The sequence below is a fragment of the Aquarana catesbeiana genome, linkage group LG04 (genome assembly GCF_042186555.1).
Source record: "Aquarana catesbeiana isolate 2022-GZ linkage group LG04, ASM4218655v1, whole genome shotgun sequence".
Lineage (NCBI taxonomy): Eukaryota > Metazoa > Chordata > Amphibia > Anura > Ranidae > Aquarana > Aquarana catesbeiana.
Genome location: NC_133327.1, coordinates 199,885,680 through 199,904,433, shown reverse-complemented (window position 1 = coordinate 199,904,433; position 18,754 = coordinate 199,885,680). Strand labels below are relative to the sequence as shown.

General features: G+C 41.3%; 1 protein-coding gene across 1 annotated transcript in view; it reads right to left on the bottom strand.

The window, feature by feature from the left end:
* The window catches only part of GFM1 (G elongation factor mitochondrial 1), a 78,467-nt gene extending 60,835 nt beyond the window's left edge, over window positions 1-17,632 (bottom strand). The window contains exons 1-8 of the mRNA XM_073626098.1: window positions 17,496-17,632; window positions 15,267-15,419; window positions 12,921-13,053; window positions 3,333-3,537; window positions 3,114-3,230; window positions 2,766-2,916; window positions 2,510-2,664; window positions 267-348 (exon numbers count right to left, since the gene is read on the bottom strand). Of these exons, the coding sequence (XP_073482199.1) occupies window positions 267-348; window positions 2,510-2,664; window positions 2,766-2,916; window positions 3,114-3,230; window positions 3,333-3,537; window positions 12,921-13,053; window positions 15,267-15,419; window positions 17,496-17,570 (1,071 nt within the window). The 5' untranslated portion in view covers window positions 17,571-17,632. The remainder of the gene's footprint in view (window positions 1-266; window positions 349-2,509; window positions 2,665-2,765; window positions 2,917-3,113; window positions 3,231-3,332; window positions 3,538-12,920; window positions 13,054-15,266; window positions 15,420-17,495) is intronic.
* Between the last annotated feature and the right edge of the window lie 1,122 nt (window positions 17,633-18,754).

Sequence of the window (18,754 nt, the reverse complement as noted above, 5' to 3'; positions counted from 1 at the left end):
GCCACTGACCCAGTTACACATCAGGGGGTTCCAACAAATAACATGTTACGTTTATTCCAGGTAAGTGACTCACCAAGCAGTACCGTAACAATAGGAATGACAGCTTTGGAACATAGGCCTTCAAGAATAAGTCATATATAGCGGTGCTCATTTTTATCCTGACAGATTCCCTCAAGGTGAAAACTGTAAGTGAGGGGTCAAGCCATAGTCTTTTCTTACATATGACAAATTCAATTAAAATGCAACCAATCAAAAAATACACCTACCTCTAGCTTGAATGCAAGTCCAACAAATGGATGAGAGCCATCCCTGAGAGGGCTCATCAATATCTTTGCACACTCTTCATCTCTAAAAAGAAAAACATGTTTACCATTGTTAAATGAGTTAAGATAAATGGACAAGTACACATTGAGCAATTGTCACCTGTTTACACAGCAAACATCTAGCTCAGTTACAAAGAAAACCCAAATGCCTATCTACATTTTTACACAGATTACCAACAGACATATGTGCATTTAGCCCTTTCACTTCAAGAGCCGTTTGGTTTAGGTTTTTTTTTTTTTACAATTTTTTTTACACACATTTAAAAATCTTTTTAGGCCTTAAAATTAGCTTAAACACCCAAAACATGACATATTTTCTGAAAGCAGACACCCTGTAGTCTGAAAAAGTGGTAGTTTCAATATTTTATGTCATCGATATTAGCACAACCGTTTCAGTAACCTAATTTTAAGAAACATAAAATTTATTACCCATTTTTTTGGTAAAACTTTAAAGATGAGGTTGTGCCAACTAAATGGTGTGATAGTGCCAGACCCTACCACTGTGTTAATGAGATTAAAGATTACACAGGGTTCCCGTGGATGCAGGTTGAAGAGCTCCAGCATGTCAGAGTCAAGAAAATTGGCTTTTCAGTTTTTGAAATCCTGGATTGGGGTCCAGAGGATTTAAAAATTTTGAGAGGAAAGAAGCCCCTAACCCTGGTCCAAGATTTGCTGAAGACTAGCAACCTTGTGTGTGCAGGTGTACACAGCCTTTTTAATCAAAGACATAGCATGAGGGCTCTACCCAGGAAACAGGAGGTCCCCTGTCTGACTTCTCCTTTAAATAAAAGTGAGCCACACGCCCTGATACAGTATTTCCTGGCTCGTCTAATCTCACCGGAAAGCACTACTACTTGAGCGAAAACCCCAAGTATCACAATTGATACCCAACAAGTCAAGTCTTAAAATTGCACGTGCCTGTGAAATGACAGCAAACTTGGGTACCCTAAATTCTTCATAGGCGCCACTTTAAACATCTCTACTGGTCTTTAGATTAGAGCTAACTGTGACTAATGGCCTTAGAATGTATGTTCTCACTCTCAAGTGCAGGACGAGATGTAAGATTTGTAGCATAATCCATGATTTTGCTTGCAGGTGCCCCCCATTTTTTGTTTATATGTGCATATATGTACAGGTTTAAGTGCTTGTGTAACTTTATTTTCTCACTATACTTTTTATATCACATGTGGGACAAACAGTCCCCTATGTAATAATGTTTTTTGACAGGTTCTCCTTTAGACCCCTTACTGGTCCTACATTGAAGCTAATAAAGCACAGAATGTGCTCCATTAGCTTCAAGAAAGCCCATGCAACCACCACCCCTATGAGTTAGTAAGTTGCCATGTATTACTCTCTCATTCTAGAATTTAGATACTCTTTATCCAACATTCATGAACATAACCTGCTAGTCCTCACAAGACCAGCCCTTACACATACATGCATTTTTTCCCTAAAATTTGTGTAATAATTAATATAATAGTACATAAAATAAATATGTTAAAACTTTGTTTGCATTTTTGCATATCACTTGAATTTGATGCAGTTTTTTTTCCAGATTTTCAATCCCAATCATAAGCAACTAAGAAATAAAAAAAAAAAAAAAAAACAATGTTCTGCACTCATGCACACCACTGTAAAGCTGGCTCTAAGTGGATCGAAATTCAGTCTTATCAGCAGGGACTGGCCTAATTTCGATCCATATATGGCCACTATGCTTGAACAGAAGTCGATCTGCTGAATTACTTCTGGTCAACCGCTCTGTTGGAAAAAAGCCGCTTGATCAGCATGACAGGCTATAGACTGCTGCGCTGATCAGTTTAATTTTAACGGCAGGGGAGTCTTTCTGCTGTCAGAATACAATGACACAGTGGGGAGGATTCCCCCATTCACCTAAATTGTGTGGATGGGGTAATCGTGTCAGTTTTTTTCATTCAACCTGCTAGTTGACTCATGTATGGCGTTTTTGACTTAATGCTGTTGACACCTAGCATAGAAATGAAGATTTTCTTCCTAATCCCCAAGCTTTTTGATTAAGGTTTATTTGGGATGTGCATCTAGGAGTTAGAAATTAAAAATATGTCCTAAAAGAACAGCACCTTTGGCTTTGTCCTTAATTTACACGTCAACATTTTATTGCTAATAATGCAAAGGAAACATAACATATAACTTATCGAACGCTGACTTACTGTTCATTGAGGATGGCATAGTTGGACACCTCAGCAGGGTTTGGAAGATAATCCAATACAGAATCTAGAAGGGGCTGGACACCCTTATTTTTTAGGGCACTTCCCAGCAGAACAGGTGTAAATACCCTCTTCAGTGTAGCTCTTCGGATGGCCGACTGAGGGAAAAAAAAAAGTTAATGTTAGTCTCCTTGTATATAAGAAAATGAAAAAAAAAAAAAAGAAGAAGACAACAGTCATATTTATGTCCATGGTCCACCTTTAAGTCAGCAGCAGATGGGATTTTCTCTTCTAGAAACATCTCTCCAAGAATTTCATCCGAATTGGCCACACTTTCTATCAGCTCTTGTCGCCTATCCGCAACCTCTGCTCTGAACTCAGCTGGAATATCTTCATATCGCACATTCTGCCTGTAAGAATGTTATAGAGCATATTTATTACAGAATAATAGCAGTGCCAGTCTAAGCAAATAAAGGTTTATATCTGATGTTGTGGCTTACAGCACATCGCTGCTTATGGCCCTATAATAATAAATAAGCTAATTGCTTCCTTATCTCTACAAGTGCAAACAATAATACAGAGAAAACGCTTTGCAAACTATACATACCCAAATTCTCCATCAAAATATACAGCTCTTTCTTCAACAAGGTCTATGACCCCTTTAAAGTTACTCTCAAGTCCAATAGGAATCTGGACAAATGCGGCATTGTGGTTTAGTTTGGACCTGTTGTAGAAACAAAACAAAAAAAAAAATGGCCAAGGTCCTGTGACTTCTACATTGTATGATCTCTTCCAAAATTCATAGAAATCATTCAGTGATACTCACTTGAGCTGCTGCAGGGCCCTTACAGGATTGGAGCCTTGCCTGTCAAGCTTGTTGATGAAAGTTAGGAAGGGGACATTGTATCGCTTCATCTGTCTGTTAACTGTCATAGTTTGGCACTGAACCCCTCCAACTGCACACAAAACAAGGACAGCCCCATCCAATACCCTCAGTGATCTTTCCACTTCAATTGTAAAATCCACATGGCCTGGAAGACATAATCAGGATAAGCAAAAAACACTGTCACATATCAACACCAAGTAATAAATGAAAGCAAGGAATAATTGTGAAAAATAAATAAATAAAAAAAAAACTACTGACAGCCAAGAAATAAAATCTTAAAATGTCACACAAACTAAGGATAAGAAACAAAAACTGCTGAAAAACTCTCAGCAGTAAATATGTCACGAGATACAACTTTCTTTCATTCATTCATTTTACTGCACTTGTGAGCAAAACAATGGAGTTAAGTAAAAAAAAAAATCATGAAAAAAAACAAAAAACCCCCCAAAAATTACGTGACATCCTCATTTTAAGATACATGTGCAAAAGTTTGTGTACCCTTAGAGAATTGGTAATATACAGTATGTGCTATAAAGAAAACAAGAGTAAGCAAAACACATTTCTTTGTTTTCTTATAGGATTTCTTATCAACTGTAGGTCATATCAGAATGGCACAATCATAAAACAAAACATGGCAACAAGTAAACAAATGAAATGATCCCTGTTCAAAAGTCTGCACATCCTCAGTTTTTAAAGGAACGCTAAAAGGTTCAGGTTTTTTCTTTTTTTTTTTCCTTTTAAATAAACATGTTATGTTATACGTACCTCCTCTGCATTTGGTTTTGCACAGAGCCGCCCAATCCTCCATAGAATACATTAAGGTGAAAAACCTTGAGGGTTTTCAACACCTTTAATACTGTCCATTGTCCCCTTTAACTTCAATGACAGCAAGCAGTCTTTTGTAATAGTTGTCTATGATGCCCCAAATTCTTGCAGGTGGTATAGCTGCCCATTTGTCTAGGCAAAATGCCTCCAGCTCATGCAAACATTTGAGATCTCCCAAGAGTGGCTCGATGATATCAAGGTCAAAAGACTGAGATGGCCACTCCAGAACCTTCACCTGTTTCTGCTGCAACCACTGGGAGTGACAACTTGGCCTTGTGTTTAGGACCATCGTCATGCTGGAAAGTCCAAGACCATCCCATGCTTGGCTTTAATGCAGAAGAATGCAAATTGTCTGCCAGTATTTTCTGATAAAATGCTGCATTAATCCTGCCATCAATTTCCACAAGATTCCCTGTGCCTTTAGAGCTTACACCCCCTAAAACATCAGTGAGCCTCATATGACGTCCTGGACTTTCAGTGAGAATATCTGAATGATGCCTGCAGCTACAGGCATCATTCAGATATCTTTGTTTCCGCTGGTGATTCTGTGCACCATAAGAACGATCATAGCGGAAGTTCTGCCGCTTGATCGTTCTTACAGGCAACGGGAGGGGACCATCCGGTGCTTCTCCGTGCTATCCCGTGCCATCGGGGACCCGGAGAAAGAATCGGTTGTCGCTGGATGACGATCATAGCGATTTCACTTCATCTCTATGACTGTCGGAGGCCCGGGCGCGATGCTATGACGTCATGTCCAGGCCCTGGATATAAACAAAGCTGTGATCAGCTGGTAAGCATGAGATCGTGTTTTTTTTTTTCCGATCTCGTGCTTTCTAGCCTGGAGGAGAGATGTGGGGTCTTTTTGACCCCGCATCTCTCCATAAAAAGGACCTGTCACAAATTATTCCTATTACAAGCGATGTTTACACAGGAAAAAAAAAAAAAATTAAATTTAAAAAAAAATTAAAAAAATGTTAAACGCCCCCATCCTCGGTAGCTCGCGCTCAGAAGCAAACTCACACGTTAGTCCTGCCCACATGTGTAAATGCCGTTCAAACCACACATGTGAGGTTTCGCCGCGTGCGTTAGAACATGAGCAACAATTCTAGCACTAGACCTCCTCTGTAACTCTAAACATGTAACCTGTAAAAAATTTTTAAAGTGTCGCCTATGGAGATTTTTAAGTACTGAAGTTTGGCGTCATTTCATGAGTGTGTGCAATTTTAAAGCATGACATGTTGGGTATCTATTTACTCGGCGTAACATCATCTTTCACATTATATAAAAAAATTGGGCTAACTTTACTGTTTTGGTTATTTTTTAAATCATGAAAGTTTTTCCTTTAAAAAAAACACGTTTGAAAAATTGTTGCGCAAATACCGTGCGAGATAAAAAGTTGCAATGACCGCCAATTTATTCCCTAGGGTGTCTGCTAAAAAAAATAAAATAATAATATGTAATGTTTGGGGGTTCTGAGTAATTTTCTAGCAAAAAAAATATGATTTTTACATGTAGGAGAGGAGTGCCAGAATAGGCCCGGTATGGAAGTGGTTAACACTGGGGATGGTATTCTTGTCGCTGTTGACCCCTCTCCAAACATAGCGATTATAATTGTGACCATAAAGCTCTATCACTTCAGATTACAGTTTACCAGAAGCTGTGAGGCGAGTCAAGGTGTTGCTGGGCATATCGTAATCAGGCTTTTTTGTAGAACTGGCATAGTAAAGGCTTCTTTCTGGCAACTCAACCATGCAGCTAATTTTTGTTCAGGTATCGTCGTATTGACTCCTTGAAACAACCACATCGTTTTTGTTTTTTTCAGAGAAGCCTGTATTTCTCCTGAAGTTGCCTGTGAGTTTTTATGTGTATCCCGAGCAATTCTTCTGCCAGTTGTGGCTGCAATCTTTCTTGGTCAACCTGATCTTGGCTTGGCATCAAGAGATCCCTGAATTTTCCACTTCTTAAAGAGGAGGTCCAGCCTCCCCCAATGAAAACATTTACAGTCAGCAGCTACAAATACTGTAGCTGCTGACTTTTAATATTAGGGCACTTACCTGTCCTTGAATCTAGCTATGTTGGCACCCCAGCCAATGTTTCCATCAGCTCTCGGTTGCTCCTGCTGTCGCGGGCATTGCCTGTAAAGGAATCCAGCAGTGAAGCCCTGTGGCTTTACAGCCGGTTCCCTACTGTGCATGCGTGAAGCGAGCTGAACCTTGTGAATGGTCCATGGCGGGGAAGGAGGAGGGGGTCATTCCCGGAAGTAGGGACAGGTACCCCCCCCCCAAAGGTGCCAAATGTGGACACCAGAGGGGGAGGAGGAAGCAGATAAGTGGAGCCTCCACTTTTTTTGGTGGATCTCCGCTTTAGTAAGTGATTGAACAGTACTGACTGGCAAATTTAAGGCTTTGGATATCTTTTTGTATCCTTTTCCATCTTTATAAAGTTCCATTACCTTATTATGCAGGTCTTTTGAAAGTTCTTCTTTGCTCCTCATGGCTCAGTATCTAGCCTGCTCAGTTCATCCCCGTGAGCTAACAAACTCATGGACTATTTAAAAACAGACACTAACTGCAATTTAAAAAGCCACAGATGTGGGAAATTAACCTTTATTTGCCATTTTAACGTGTGTGTGTGTCCTTCTGTGTCTGTACCAAGGCCAAACATTCCAGGGCATGTAAACGTTTGATCAGGGCCAATAGGATGAATTCTTTTATCATTATGATTTTAAAAGGAGCCAAAACTACGTGATAATAAATGGCTTCATATGATCACTATCCTTAAATAAAATACTTTTTTTTTTTTGCCATCATCAGTCATATTTTCAATATTAATGCCAAAATTTCAAGATTTCTGCCAGGGTATGCAACCCTTTGAGCACAAATGTAAATAACATATTTCTGAAATGTTTTTAACTATTCTACAAACATAAAATATAGATATTCTTATCCTATAGAAGTACCATGCTTAAGTTGCTTCTGAATCAATATGTCTACTGCTGGCCATAAACAGTACAATCCCATTGTAGAATCTTTACAATCATAAACAAGCGCTAGGGCCCACCTGCTTTAATAACAAATTAGATTGTTCAGTAGTTGGTAAATATAAAGGACATTGTACAATCTGGTTGTTAGGTGTATGACCAACTCAAAGTGAATCTGTGCTTTGAGTGCTGGGCAAAACAGCTGCATTTATACAGTGGGGAAAATAATTATTTTATCCCCTGCAGATTTTGTAAGTCTAGAATTTTTAACATAGGCATATTTTAAATGATGCAAAAAAATAAATGTGAAGCGCTACCTCTTTTAAATTTGATAAACTTACTTCAATAATATGAACATATAATCATAAATTAATAATAACGCCCCGAGTGCTGAATATAGCACCTAGTGGTATAACAAAAACCACAAATACAATGTGTGTAACCAGTGACCTCTAGTGGACAAAGGAAATATAAACACATGATATGTCAAGAAAAAGTCCATATATTCAGTGATATCTTTTGTGAATAAATTGCTATCCTCATGCAATCCAGCACTGAATACTAGTAAATGAGTGACTTGACACCCAGTGGACCCTCCACCAGTCACACTATGCGCTCATCTCCCAAAGTGGCCCCTAATTACACTAAGTACCGCCTTCCCCTTTGGGGTCTCAATCCAGTATCTCTTAAGCTCCCAACAGTGGACTCCTGCAAGTGTGGTCTCTCATAGGTGATGGTAACATAAGGATGAAGAAGGAACTAGCATAGTTTAATACTGTAAAACGAAATTTATTTAAAAACACATGCGACTATTCCACTCACATTTAAGAATGCACTAGCCCTGGTGCATACAGGTGATGAGTTCAAACAAATACAGATCCGTACCTGGGGTCACATAATCGTCCGCAAGGCCTCGGCCCTGCTGCCCTCATGGGTGATCCTGGGAGGAATTGTGGTAATGTCCAAAGAGGATTATAAGGATGAAATGAATAGGATACTGGACGATGGAGGATGGAGGATGGAGGATGGAGGATGAAAGTACCTATACCATTCTAATGGGGAACCCTACTGCAAAATTTAAGGAAGAATTGGAGAGGTTGGTCAAAAGGGGAGTCAAGAAAAAAATTCTTAATAAGGAGGCTCAGTACCTGGTACCGACCACCTGTAGAAGCCCTATTATTTATTCTATCCCTAAGATGCAAAAAGGTCTGGAGAGGCCCCAGGGAAGACCCATAGTAAATGGGATCGGTTCTGTATAAGCACGCATGGGGCAATATGTAGGTGGCTACCTGCAACCCGTAGTCAAACAAAACTAGTGCATACATTAGAGATGCTAAGCACTTACTGCAACAGTTAGAATGCTTGGCGGTATCAGCCCTAACAAAATTAACTTTTTGGAGCTGGAGATAGAAATCGAGGAAAAAAATCACTTATTGCCAGCACTCATTTCAAGTCTACGGACAGGAATGGGTATATCCCAAAGAATAGTTGCCACCACTGACCATGGTTAAATAATATACCTAGAGGACAATCGCTCCGCCTAAGAAGAAATTGTACTAATATAGATACATTTAGATATCAAGCTAATATGATTGACAATAGGTTCATAGCAAAAAGTTACCACTGAGAGGTGATACAAGAACAAATCCGACAAGTAGCTGTGTTAGATAGGGCACCCCTCATTCAGGATAACATTAGGACCAGAGTAAGGATCTATCTGGAGCCATTATATTGGATTACAATAGGCAGAATAAAAAAGCAAAGAGTATCATCTGCAAACATTGGCCCATCCTATTGAAGGATAAAGAATTACAGAAAGTGTTACCATCAGGACCGCAGTTCATATACCGCAGAGCACCTAATCCAAGGGACAGACTAGTGAAAAGCTTATTGGATCCCCCTAAGACCAGTGTTCCCACATTTTTGGACCATAAAGGATTCTATGGGTGTGGAGGATGCACTGGATGCATAAGCACCATAGGTAACCTTAAAAAAAAAAAAAAAAAAAAAAAAAAAAGAAAAGTTCCATTCTACAGTAACTAATAGGCAATATACAATCGAAGACCTCATTACATGCAACACCGTAGGGGAGGTGTATTGCATCCAATGTCCCTGTTAGCGACAATACGTTGGAAGGACAAAACGAAAATCGGCAAAGAGAACATATTTACAACATTACGACGGGTTTTACAAAACATCACCCATCACGACACTTTAAGGAATTTCATCACCAGAGCCCATTGGGACTCAGTTTCTGGGGTATTGAGAAATATTACAGCCAATGGAGGGGGGGTCTGATAAAATAAAGTCATTGAGTAAACGCAAATCATGGTGGATTCATAAGATACATTCTCTCAAGCCAAATGGATTGAATGTAGACTTCGATCTTAATTGCTGTATCTCCGATAAGTAGGCCCTCCCGTGGGTGGTACAATTAGAATTAATTTACTCTCCCATTAGTATAATAATACCCTTGCCTTCTTTCCGGATATGCCCATTATTGGGTGATAGGGATATAGTGTATTAGTGAGTATTTAAATGCCCATATACCTTCATTTCAGGCTCACCACCAAAGTTTTGGGGTACATGCTGTTATCAGGGTAGAAAATGCTATCTTCGTCCCGCTCTAAAGTATGCAGGAAGTTTTGGCCTCCTGGTCATAGGTAATATAGGGCAGTCCCTGATGAGATTTGATTTTAGCTTAAGGGGTTCTGAGTGGAATACTAGTGCAGTTATGTGCTGGTATTACGGCCCCCAGGTGGGGCTATCATAATATAAGTGTGTAATTATTTTATTTACAGTATATGTTTTTAATAATATGAATTAATGTAATCATCAAATCATCGGCACTCCTCGGCCATCTAATAAGACTTTGGCCAGATAGTAGATACTTACAGAGGTAAGATGTTTCTTGTAGTTGCTTACCAGGTTTACACACATCTCAGGAGGGATTTTGGTCCACTTTTCTTTACTGAACTTCTCTAAATCCTTAAGGTTTCTTGGCTGTTTGCTTGGCAACTCGATCTTTCAGCTCCCTCCATACATTTTCTATAGGATTAAGGTCTGAAGACTGGCTAGGCCACTCCATGACCTTAACCACTTCCGGACCGCCGCACGCCAATATACGTCCTCTCTTTGAAGAGGGATATCTTTGTTATGGCAGCAGCTAGCTGCCATAACTCCGGTATCCTCTTCTTCAGTGGGCAGTTCAGTTTCCAATAATAGTGGTTTCTGTGGCGGACTCGGCGCAAGATCACTTTTATCGGGGGCGGGAGAGGGGCTCGGTGCCCTCCGCCGCTTACTGGAGGTGATAGGGTCCTCTTCCGTGTTAGGCATGGAGACGAGTGAGGGGAAGATGGCCCCACCCGTCTCCATACAATTGCAGGGCAGAAGCAACGTCAAAAAGCCACTTCTGCCCATAGCTTTTAAAGGGCCAATTTTATTTTTTTTGAAAATGACTTTTTTTTGTTATTGCATTTTAGTGTAAATATGAGATTTGAGGTCTTTTTGGCCCCAGATCTCATATTTAAGAGGTCCTGTCATGCTTTTTTCTATTACAAGGGATGTTTACATTCCTTGTAATAGGAATAAAAGTGACACAAATTTATTTTTCTTTTAAAGAACAGTGTAAAAAAAAAAAAAAAAAAAAAAAAACCTTTTAAAAATGCGCCCCGTCGAGCTCACGTGCAGAAGAGAACGCATACGCGAGTAGGAAAACAGTGTTCAAACCACACAAGTGAGGTATCGCAGTGATCAGTAGAGCAATAATTCTAGCCCAGACCCCCTCTAACTCAAAACATGCAACCTGTAGAATTTTTTTTAAACGTTGCCTATGGAGATTTTTAAGGGTGAAAGTTTGTCGCCATTCCACAAGCGGGTGGAATTTTTAAGTGTGACATGTTGGGTATCAATTTAATCGGCGTAACATTATCTTTCACAATATAAAAAAAATTGGGTTAACTTTACTGTTGTCTTATATTTTTTTTTTTTAATTCAAAAAATTTATTTTTTCGAAAAAAAGTGCGCTTGTAAGAGCGCTGCGCGAATACGGTGTGACAGAAAGTATTGCAACGACCGCCATTTTATTCTCTAGGGTGTTAGAAAAAAAAATGTATAATGTTTGGGGGGGCCCAAGTAATTTTCTAGCCTCTGAGATTTTAACTTGTAAACAACAAATCTCAGAAAGAGGCTCAGTCCTTAAGTGGTTAATGTGCTTCTTCTTGAGCCACTTCTTTGTTGCCTTGGGGGTATGTTTTGGGTCATTGTTTTGCTGGAAGACCCATCCAGGACCCATCTTCAGTGTTCCGACTGAGTGAAGAAGAATCTCATCCAAGGTTTTACAATACATGGCCCCGTCCATTGGCCCATTAATGCAACAAAGTCGGCCTGTACCTTTAACAGAGAAACAGCCCCAAAGCATAATTTTTCCACCTCCATGCTTGACTATAGGCATGGTGTTCTTAGGGTCATAGTCAGCATTTTCCTTCCTCCAAACACGGCCAGTCGAGTTAATGCCAAAGAGCTCAATTTTGGTCTCATCTGACCACAGCACGTTATTCCAATCCTTCTCTGAATCATTTAGATGTTCATATGCAAACTTCAGATGTGCCTGTACATGTGCCTTCTTGAGGAGGGGGACCTTGCGGGCGCTGCAGGATTTCAATCCATGGCGGCATATTGTGTTACCAATGGTTTGTTTGGTTCCTGAGGTCCCAACTGCCTTGAGATCATTCACTAGCTCCTCCCATGTAGTTCTGGGCTGATCCCTCACTTTTCTCAAGATCATCCTTACCCCACAAGGCAAAATCTTGCATGGAGCTCCAGACCGAGGGTGATTGATGGTTACTTTGTATTTCTTCCATTTGGGAATAATGGAAGAAAGATTCTGTGGACAGGTTTCTTTTATACACATAAAGAGTTGTCGTTAGGAGCACCTTCTTAAATTGACAGGACTAATCTGTGTACTACATGAACACATACTGTATTCAGTCTATTGGAGCCAGAATTATTGCTGGTTGGTAGGGGATCAAATACTTATTTTACTCACTGAACTGCAACCCAATTTATAAAACATTTGTATTTTGTTTTTTCAAGCGAACAGTTAGAGACACAACCATGTGCAATGCACATAACTGCAGTACAGTGGGTCAAAGCAGGCAGCCAGGAGGTGACTTTCCATCTGTCAAACACCCTCTGAAAAGCAAACCACTCAGTGTGAGGCAACAATATAGTTGCATATATGAATGAGCCCTTAGGGTGTTGAAATTTATAATGAGAAATTAAAGAAAAAGAGATAATAATGACAACTGGCTTTCATTCTATAACCAAAGCTCCAAACAAAATAATTGTGTACTTGTACCAAGAATATTTTAGTTAGGAGGAGTTTAAAAAAATTGAGTTAGTAACAACAGGTTTTAATGAAAACAGATTTTTGCAACAACTTGGGGGTAAAATAGAAAAAAAAAAAACAAAAAAAAACAAAACAACAAAAAAAAAACAAAACATGGCAATAGGCACAGAAACCCACAGTAGGCAATTAAACTGGTCAAAGATAAAAATGCATTCGGGTTGCTATAGCCATTCCTTAGTTAGGCATTGTTTTATTGAATAGTGGTTATACCAGTTATATTGTTAATAGGAGGGCAATAAAGCCAAGAAAAATGATGCCCCTTGAAGCCATATAACACATTATAAAGAGTTTTGGTCTTGGCCACAGAACATACCTGGTGTATCAATTATGTTAATGTTGGTGTTTTTCCACATGGTGTAAGTGGCAGCAGACTGAATGGTGATACCTCTCTGGCGTTCTAGCTCCATAGAATCCATAACGGCGCCAACTCCATCCTTTCCTTTCACCTGCAAGAGAAATGATTACTTGAACATCTCCAGAGGCCCTAGATCAGAGTGAATAGTCCAACGTCTAGCTTTCTATAGACAGGGCATATCCTAATGTCCCCCCAACAGTAAGAGAAAATCTAATTTGAAGCAAGCAGATTTCTCTTTATTGCCATCTTTTGTCATAAATTTTGGCCAAAATGTATTCTGCTACATGTCTGCGATAAAGAAAATCTTAATAAAGTGTATATTGATTGTTTTGTGTGAAAGTCAAAGTACCTATAAACTATGGTATACATCAAGGGTGCTCAACCTGTGGCCCTCGGAGCCCTCTGATGTGCCCTCGACCTCAAACCAGGGAAGCACGCTTCTATTATACTCTGTGGGTTTGGTGTGGTTTCTGAATGTACAACAAAACACCTGAATGCAGGAATTTTGGTGCACTTTCAGAAAGTGCACCATACCCAAAGACATATTAGAAGCCTGGCAAAGCGCAGCTAACCCACAGGAAAGCCGCAGGTGCACTGCGCTACACCTGTGGTGTGGGTAAACCACAGCGCATCAGTGTGAAAGCACCCTTATAGGGGGCTCAAAACAGTAAAGGCTCATTTGCAGTTTTGGGGTAGTAAAACCAAATAGTTGAGACATGTTTTTACCAAATACACCCCCCCCCCCCCCAACCACTGGTGTAGCATCAGAGGTCGCAATGGTGACCCAACCCATGCTCAAAAGAGGCCATTACGGCCTCCCTGTCACATTCTGTTTTATACTTGGACAGGAGAGGTGGCAGGGGCAACATATACAAGAACCAATCCTCTCTATTTTCCTCCTGCAACCACTGAAAGCCAGCTTCTCATCCTCTCCCTCCTGCCAACATTCAGGAGCTGCAGGAGGAAAATGTTCATTATGCCATTCAAAATAAAAAAAAAGTGACATTTTGAACCATTTGATTTTATTGTGGCTTGTGACCATTACCAAATCACTTAAGTGGCCCATGCTCTTCAGAAGGTTGAGCACCCCTGGTATACATACTATAATTTTTATTTATTTTGTTTAATACTACTAATGGCAGTGATCAGCAACTTATAAATGGGACTGCGATAGTGTGGTAGACAATCTGACACTAACTGACGCTGGGGGGGAACTAACTGCCACTGACATCACCAATGAAATTAATACAGTGATAATACTATACACCGTCACTGTACTAATGACACTGGCTGGGAAGAGGTTAAATGTGTGCCTATGTGTAATGTGTGTACAGTGTGCTGCTTTTACTAACAGATCTCTAAGTTTCTCTTCCCTGCTTTGCAGGGATGAGTAACAGGAGAGATCGTTCTCTCTGTACAGAGCTCTGTGTTGATTGTCAACACAGAAATCTGGGCTGTGATTATACACAGCCAATCAGCAGGTCCCAGCCGTGAATCATTAGCCGGGACTTGCTGACAGGCTCCCACCATGTACATTCACAGCAGATGCCAGCCGGGAGCACACATCCTCGCACCCCAAACCCAGAATTAGGCAGCGGCGCACGAGTACATCACTTTGCCTACACCGGCCACCTATCTGCAGTTCATTGCATGCGTGAAGTGGTTAAGGAGAACTCCGGTCAGGTTTTTGCTTCTGTATGTATCCCTATTAGGGAAACTCTCCTGTTCAATTTGTCCTAGTGACCACTATCACTAGGACCAAGAATAAAGGAAAATGTAAATTTCGGAGCGGTTAACAGAACCAAAGGTTGTTCGCAACTTGGAGAGATTTATTCACTTCCTGTTGTGCCTAAAAAAACAGGAAGTGAAAGGAAATCTCCTCTAATGGCACATGGAAGGCAAAGAAAAAAACAAAAACCTGACGGTGGTTTTAAAGCCAGACTCCATGCCCACACTGCAAGGGTTAATTGCTAGTTTTTGTCTAGGGGAACAATAAAAGGAGAGATACTTATGAGATCCTCTGCTCTTCCTTGCAGCTAGATCGGTCCCCATAACTTCTACATCCCTGCATTCCAGGATCCTGACATCTTCAAGACCAGAACAGGGATATAGATGTGGGGACGCCAGGGGGCAGTCCACCATCGTATCATTGGGGACCACAGGATCAGGTAAGTAAAACTGCTTCTCCTTCCCCCTGGACAAAATAAGGTTGCAGTGGTCTGTGCCCAGAGTTGGGCTTTAACCATTCCAGATATGCTTTCGATATACTAAAACCGGGGGGGGGGGGGGGGGGGGATATCTTACCTCGTGCATTTGTGCTATTTTGCCAGTGTAGAAGAGAATTCGCTCAGTCACGGTTGTTTTGCCAGAATCAATATGGGCAGATATCCCGATGTTGCGAATTCGTTCATTTGGAATTATGCCAGAGGAGCAATGCCGGCAGATGTTCAGAAGTAACTGAAAAAGATAAGCGCAATAAGAAATCAGGATTTTATTTCAGCCAATACATTAACGTGTATCTCAAATCACAAACTTTTTTTTTCTTTTTTTTGGATAGTGTTGGGAACGCATGTTTTTATGGTGTCCCCACTTTAGAGGTTCTCCCCATTTGTCTTGGTGATAATTGTCACCAGGTCAAAAAGAAATCCAAAATTCTATGGCTGTCCCCTGAACAGGAGGTGAGGGGAACTCTTCCAATAGAAAGACACCTGGTTCCATTAACAAGGTATTATCAATCACTTTGCCTCACACTTCCTGTTGTGTCTCCAGGGCAGGATGTTAGGGAGAAAACCACCTAAATGGGGCACGCAATGAAAACATGTAAAGCTCTGGTGAACTCCATGCCCAAAAGGGGTTAAGGCAGTGCTGGAAAATAATGGTGGCCACACAAAATATTGACCCATTTTGGACATTTTCACTTAGGGGTGTACTCACTTTTGTTGCTAGCGGTTTAGACATTAATGGCTGTGTGTTGAGTTATTTTGAGGGGACATCAAATTTACACTGTTATACAAGCTGTACACTCACTACTTTACATTGTATTAAAGTGTCATATTTTTCAGTGTTGTCACATGAAAAGATATAATAAAATATTTACAAAGATGTGAGGGGGTGGGGCTCACTTTTGTGAGATACTGTATATTGGTTGCATATGAGAGGGAACAACTGTACAAAGAGATGGGTGTGAACAGAAGACTTACATTCATTTTCAGAGACCACAAACTGGAGAATACTGAAGATGTATGAACATTGTAAACTTCTCAAGAGTTGTAGTATAACTGAAGGCAATTTTGTTTTGGATGGAGTGGAGAGGGATTAGAACTAGGGGCCGACTGATTATCGGAGCGGCTGATTATTGTGGGCCGATATTCACACTTTTCAAATCGTTATCGGTCACAAACCTACCGATATTGTTCAGACCTCCTCCCCCTGTCCCTGTGCAGCGCTCACTGCAGTCTCTGCCAATCTCTGTCAGCGGTGCGGTGGGCAGCAGACAGATGATATAATCTCTCACTGCTCCCCTCACATCACCGCTGTTCCGCCCCTACAGCGGGGCTGTAAAGGCTGCTCCTGACAGAGCTGCGGGCGAGCAGATAGTTATGTCATCTCTCAGAGCCCTCCCGGACGTGGAAGTTTATCAGCTTGGACACCACTGGGGAGAGGCTGCCAGAAGTAGTGTAAGCAGTGACACGCCGCAGCTGGGTGGCAGGTGACAGAGGCAAGTGACACGCCGCAGCTGGGTTGGCAGGTGACGGTGGCAAGTGACATGCTGCATCTGGTGGCAGGTGACTGATATGCAGAATATCAACACCTGATACTGGCAATCGGCCTGAAAGGCAGCCAAAAAATAAATAAATCGGTATCGGCCCTGAAAACACGATATCGGTCGACCCCTAATTAGAACACCTGTGGGTTTTGATTGCTGTCTGTGCCCCTATTGGGGATGTACACCCTTTCTGGTTGTTCCATTACCATTATCATCGAAAGTAAAAGACAACCCAAGGCTGTCCCCAGAACATGAATAAAGGGGAAATCTTCCAATGGTGACACGCAGGGATTCCATCACTTTGGAGGCATTCCCTCTAACTTCCTGTTTAGCTATAGGACAGGAAGTGAAAGGAAATCTCCCCAATGGGCAACAGAGGACAAAAATAAACCTTACATGGTTTATAACTTTACTCGATTCTATCCAAAACAAAGGAAATGCTTTGTCTTTAGTTCTACTTTAAATTATTATGGCTGCCAATGTTTTTTAAAACATGTATATATATATTAGTACTCCACTATTAAACACTATTCCTAAACTACAGGGACTAGCTTCACGAGTGTATGTAACATGTTAAACACTTGACCAGCAAACAAAGCGTGGCAGCTCACAGAGGACTAACTACATACTGACATCAGAGATCCCAGCTTCCAAGGACACTGTTAGCACAGCAGAGCTCCTATGTACGAGTATCCACATGAAGTCATCCTACTAATAGAAGAGTGGAACTACAAGTACCAGCTCACCCTCCCACAGACCCACCATACCTGATTCCTAGCAGTCACCCCGGTAAGATGTGATAGCCAGGGCCCGATGACACAAGCAGCTCTTAGAATTCCCATTTCTGCCCCTGAAAGTCACGCTGATCTCTGTAAACGAAAACCACTTCCGGGAGTCAGGGAAGCCGGTGGCTAAGGTCACACACAAGACTTCCGGGAATTGGAACGCACACTTCACAAAGCCTGTAAAGTGTGCGTTCCAATGGCTTCCCTGACTCCCGGAAGTGGTTTTATTCTACAGAGATCAGCGTGACTTTCAGGGGCAGAAATGGGAATTCTAAGAGCTGCTTGTGTCATCGGGCCCTGGCTATCACATCTTACCGGGGTGACTGCTAGGAATCAGGTATGGTGGGTCTGTGGGAGGGTGAGCTGGTACTTGTAGTTCCACTCTTCTATTAGTAGGATGACTTCATGTGGATACTCGTACATAGGAGCTCTGCTGTGCTAACAGTGTCCTTGGAAGCTGGGATCTCTGATGTCAGTATGTAGTTAGTCCTCTGTGAGCTGCCACGCTTTGTTTGCTGGTCAAGTGTTTAACATGTTACATACACTCGTGAAGCTAGTCCCTGTAGTTTAGGAATAGTGTTTAATAGTGGAGTACTAATATATATATATACATGTTTTAAAAAACATTGGCAGCCATAATAATTTAAAGTAGAACTAAAGACAAAGCATTTCCTTTGTTTTGGATAGAATCGAGTAAAGTTATAAACCATGTAAGGTTTATTTTTGTCCTCTGTTGCCCATTGGGGAGATTTCCTTTCACTTCCTGTCCTATAGCTAAACAGGAAGTTAGAGGGAATGCCTCCAAAGTGATGGAATCCCTGCGTGTCACCATTGGAAGATTTCCTCTTTATTCATGTTCTGGGGACAGCCTTGGGTTGTCTTTTACTTTCGATGATAATGGTAATGGAACAACCAGAAAGGGTGTACATCCCCAATAGGGGCACAGACAGCAATCAAAACCCACAGGTGTTCTAATTAGGGGTCGACCGATATCGTGTTTTCAGGGCCGATAATGATTTGTTGGCCACCTTTCAGGCCGATATTCTGTACTTCACAGTCACCTGCCACCCAGATGCAGCCTGTCACCTGCCTCTGTCACCTGCCACCCAGATGCGGCCTGTCACCTGCCACCCAGATGCGGCCTGTCACCTGCCACCCAGATGCGGCCTGTCACCTGCCTCTGTCACCTGCTACCCAGATGCGGCCTGTCACCTGCCTCTGTCACCTGCCATCCAGATGCC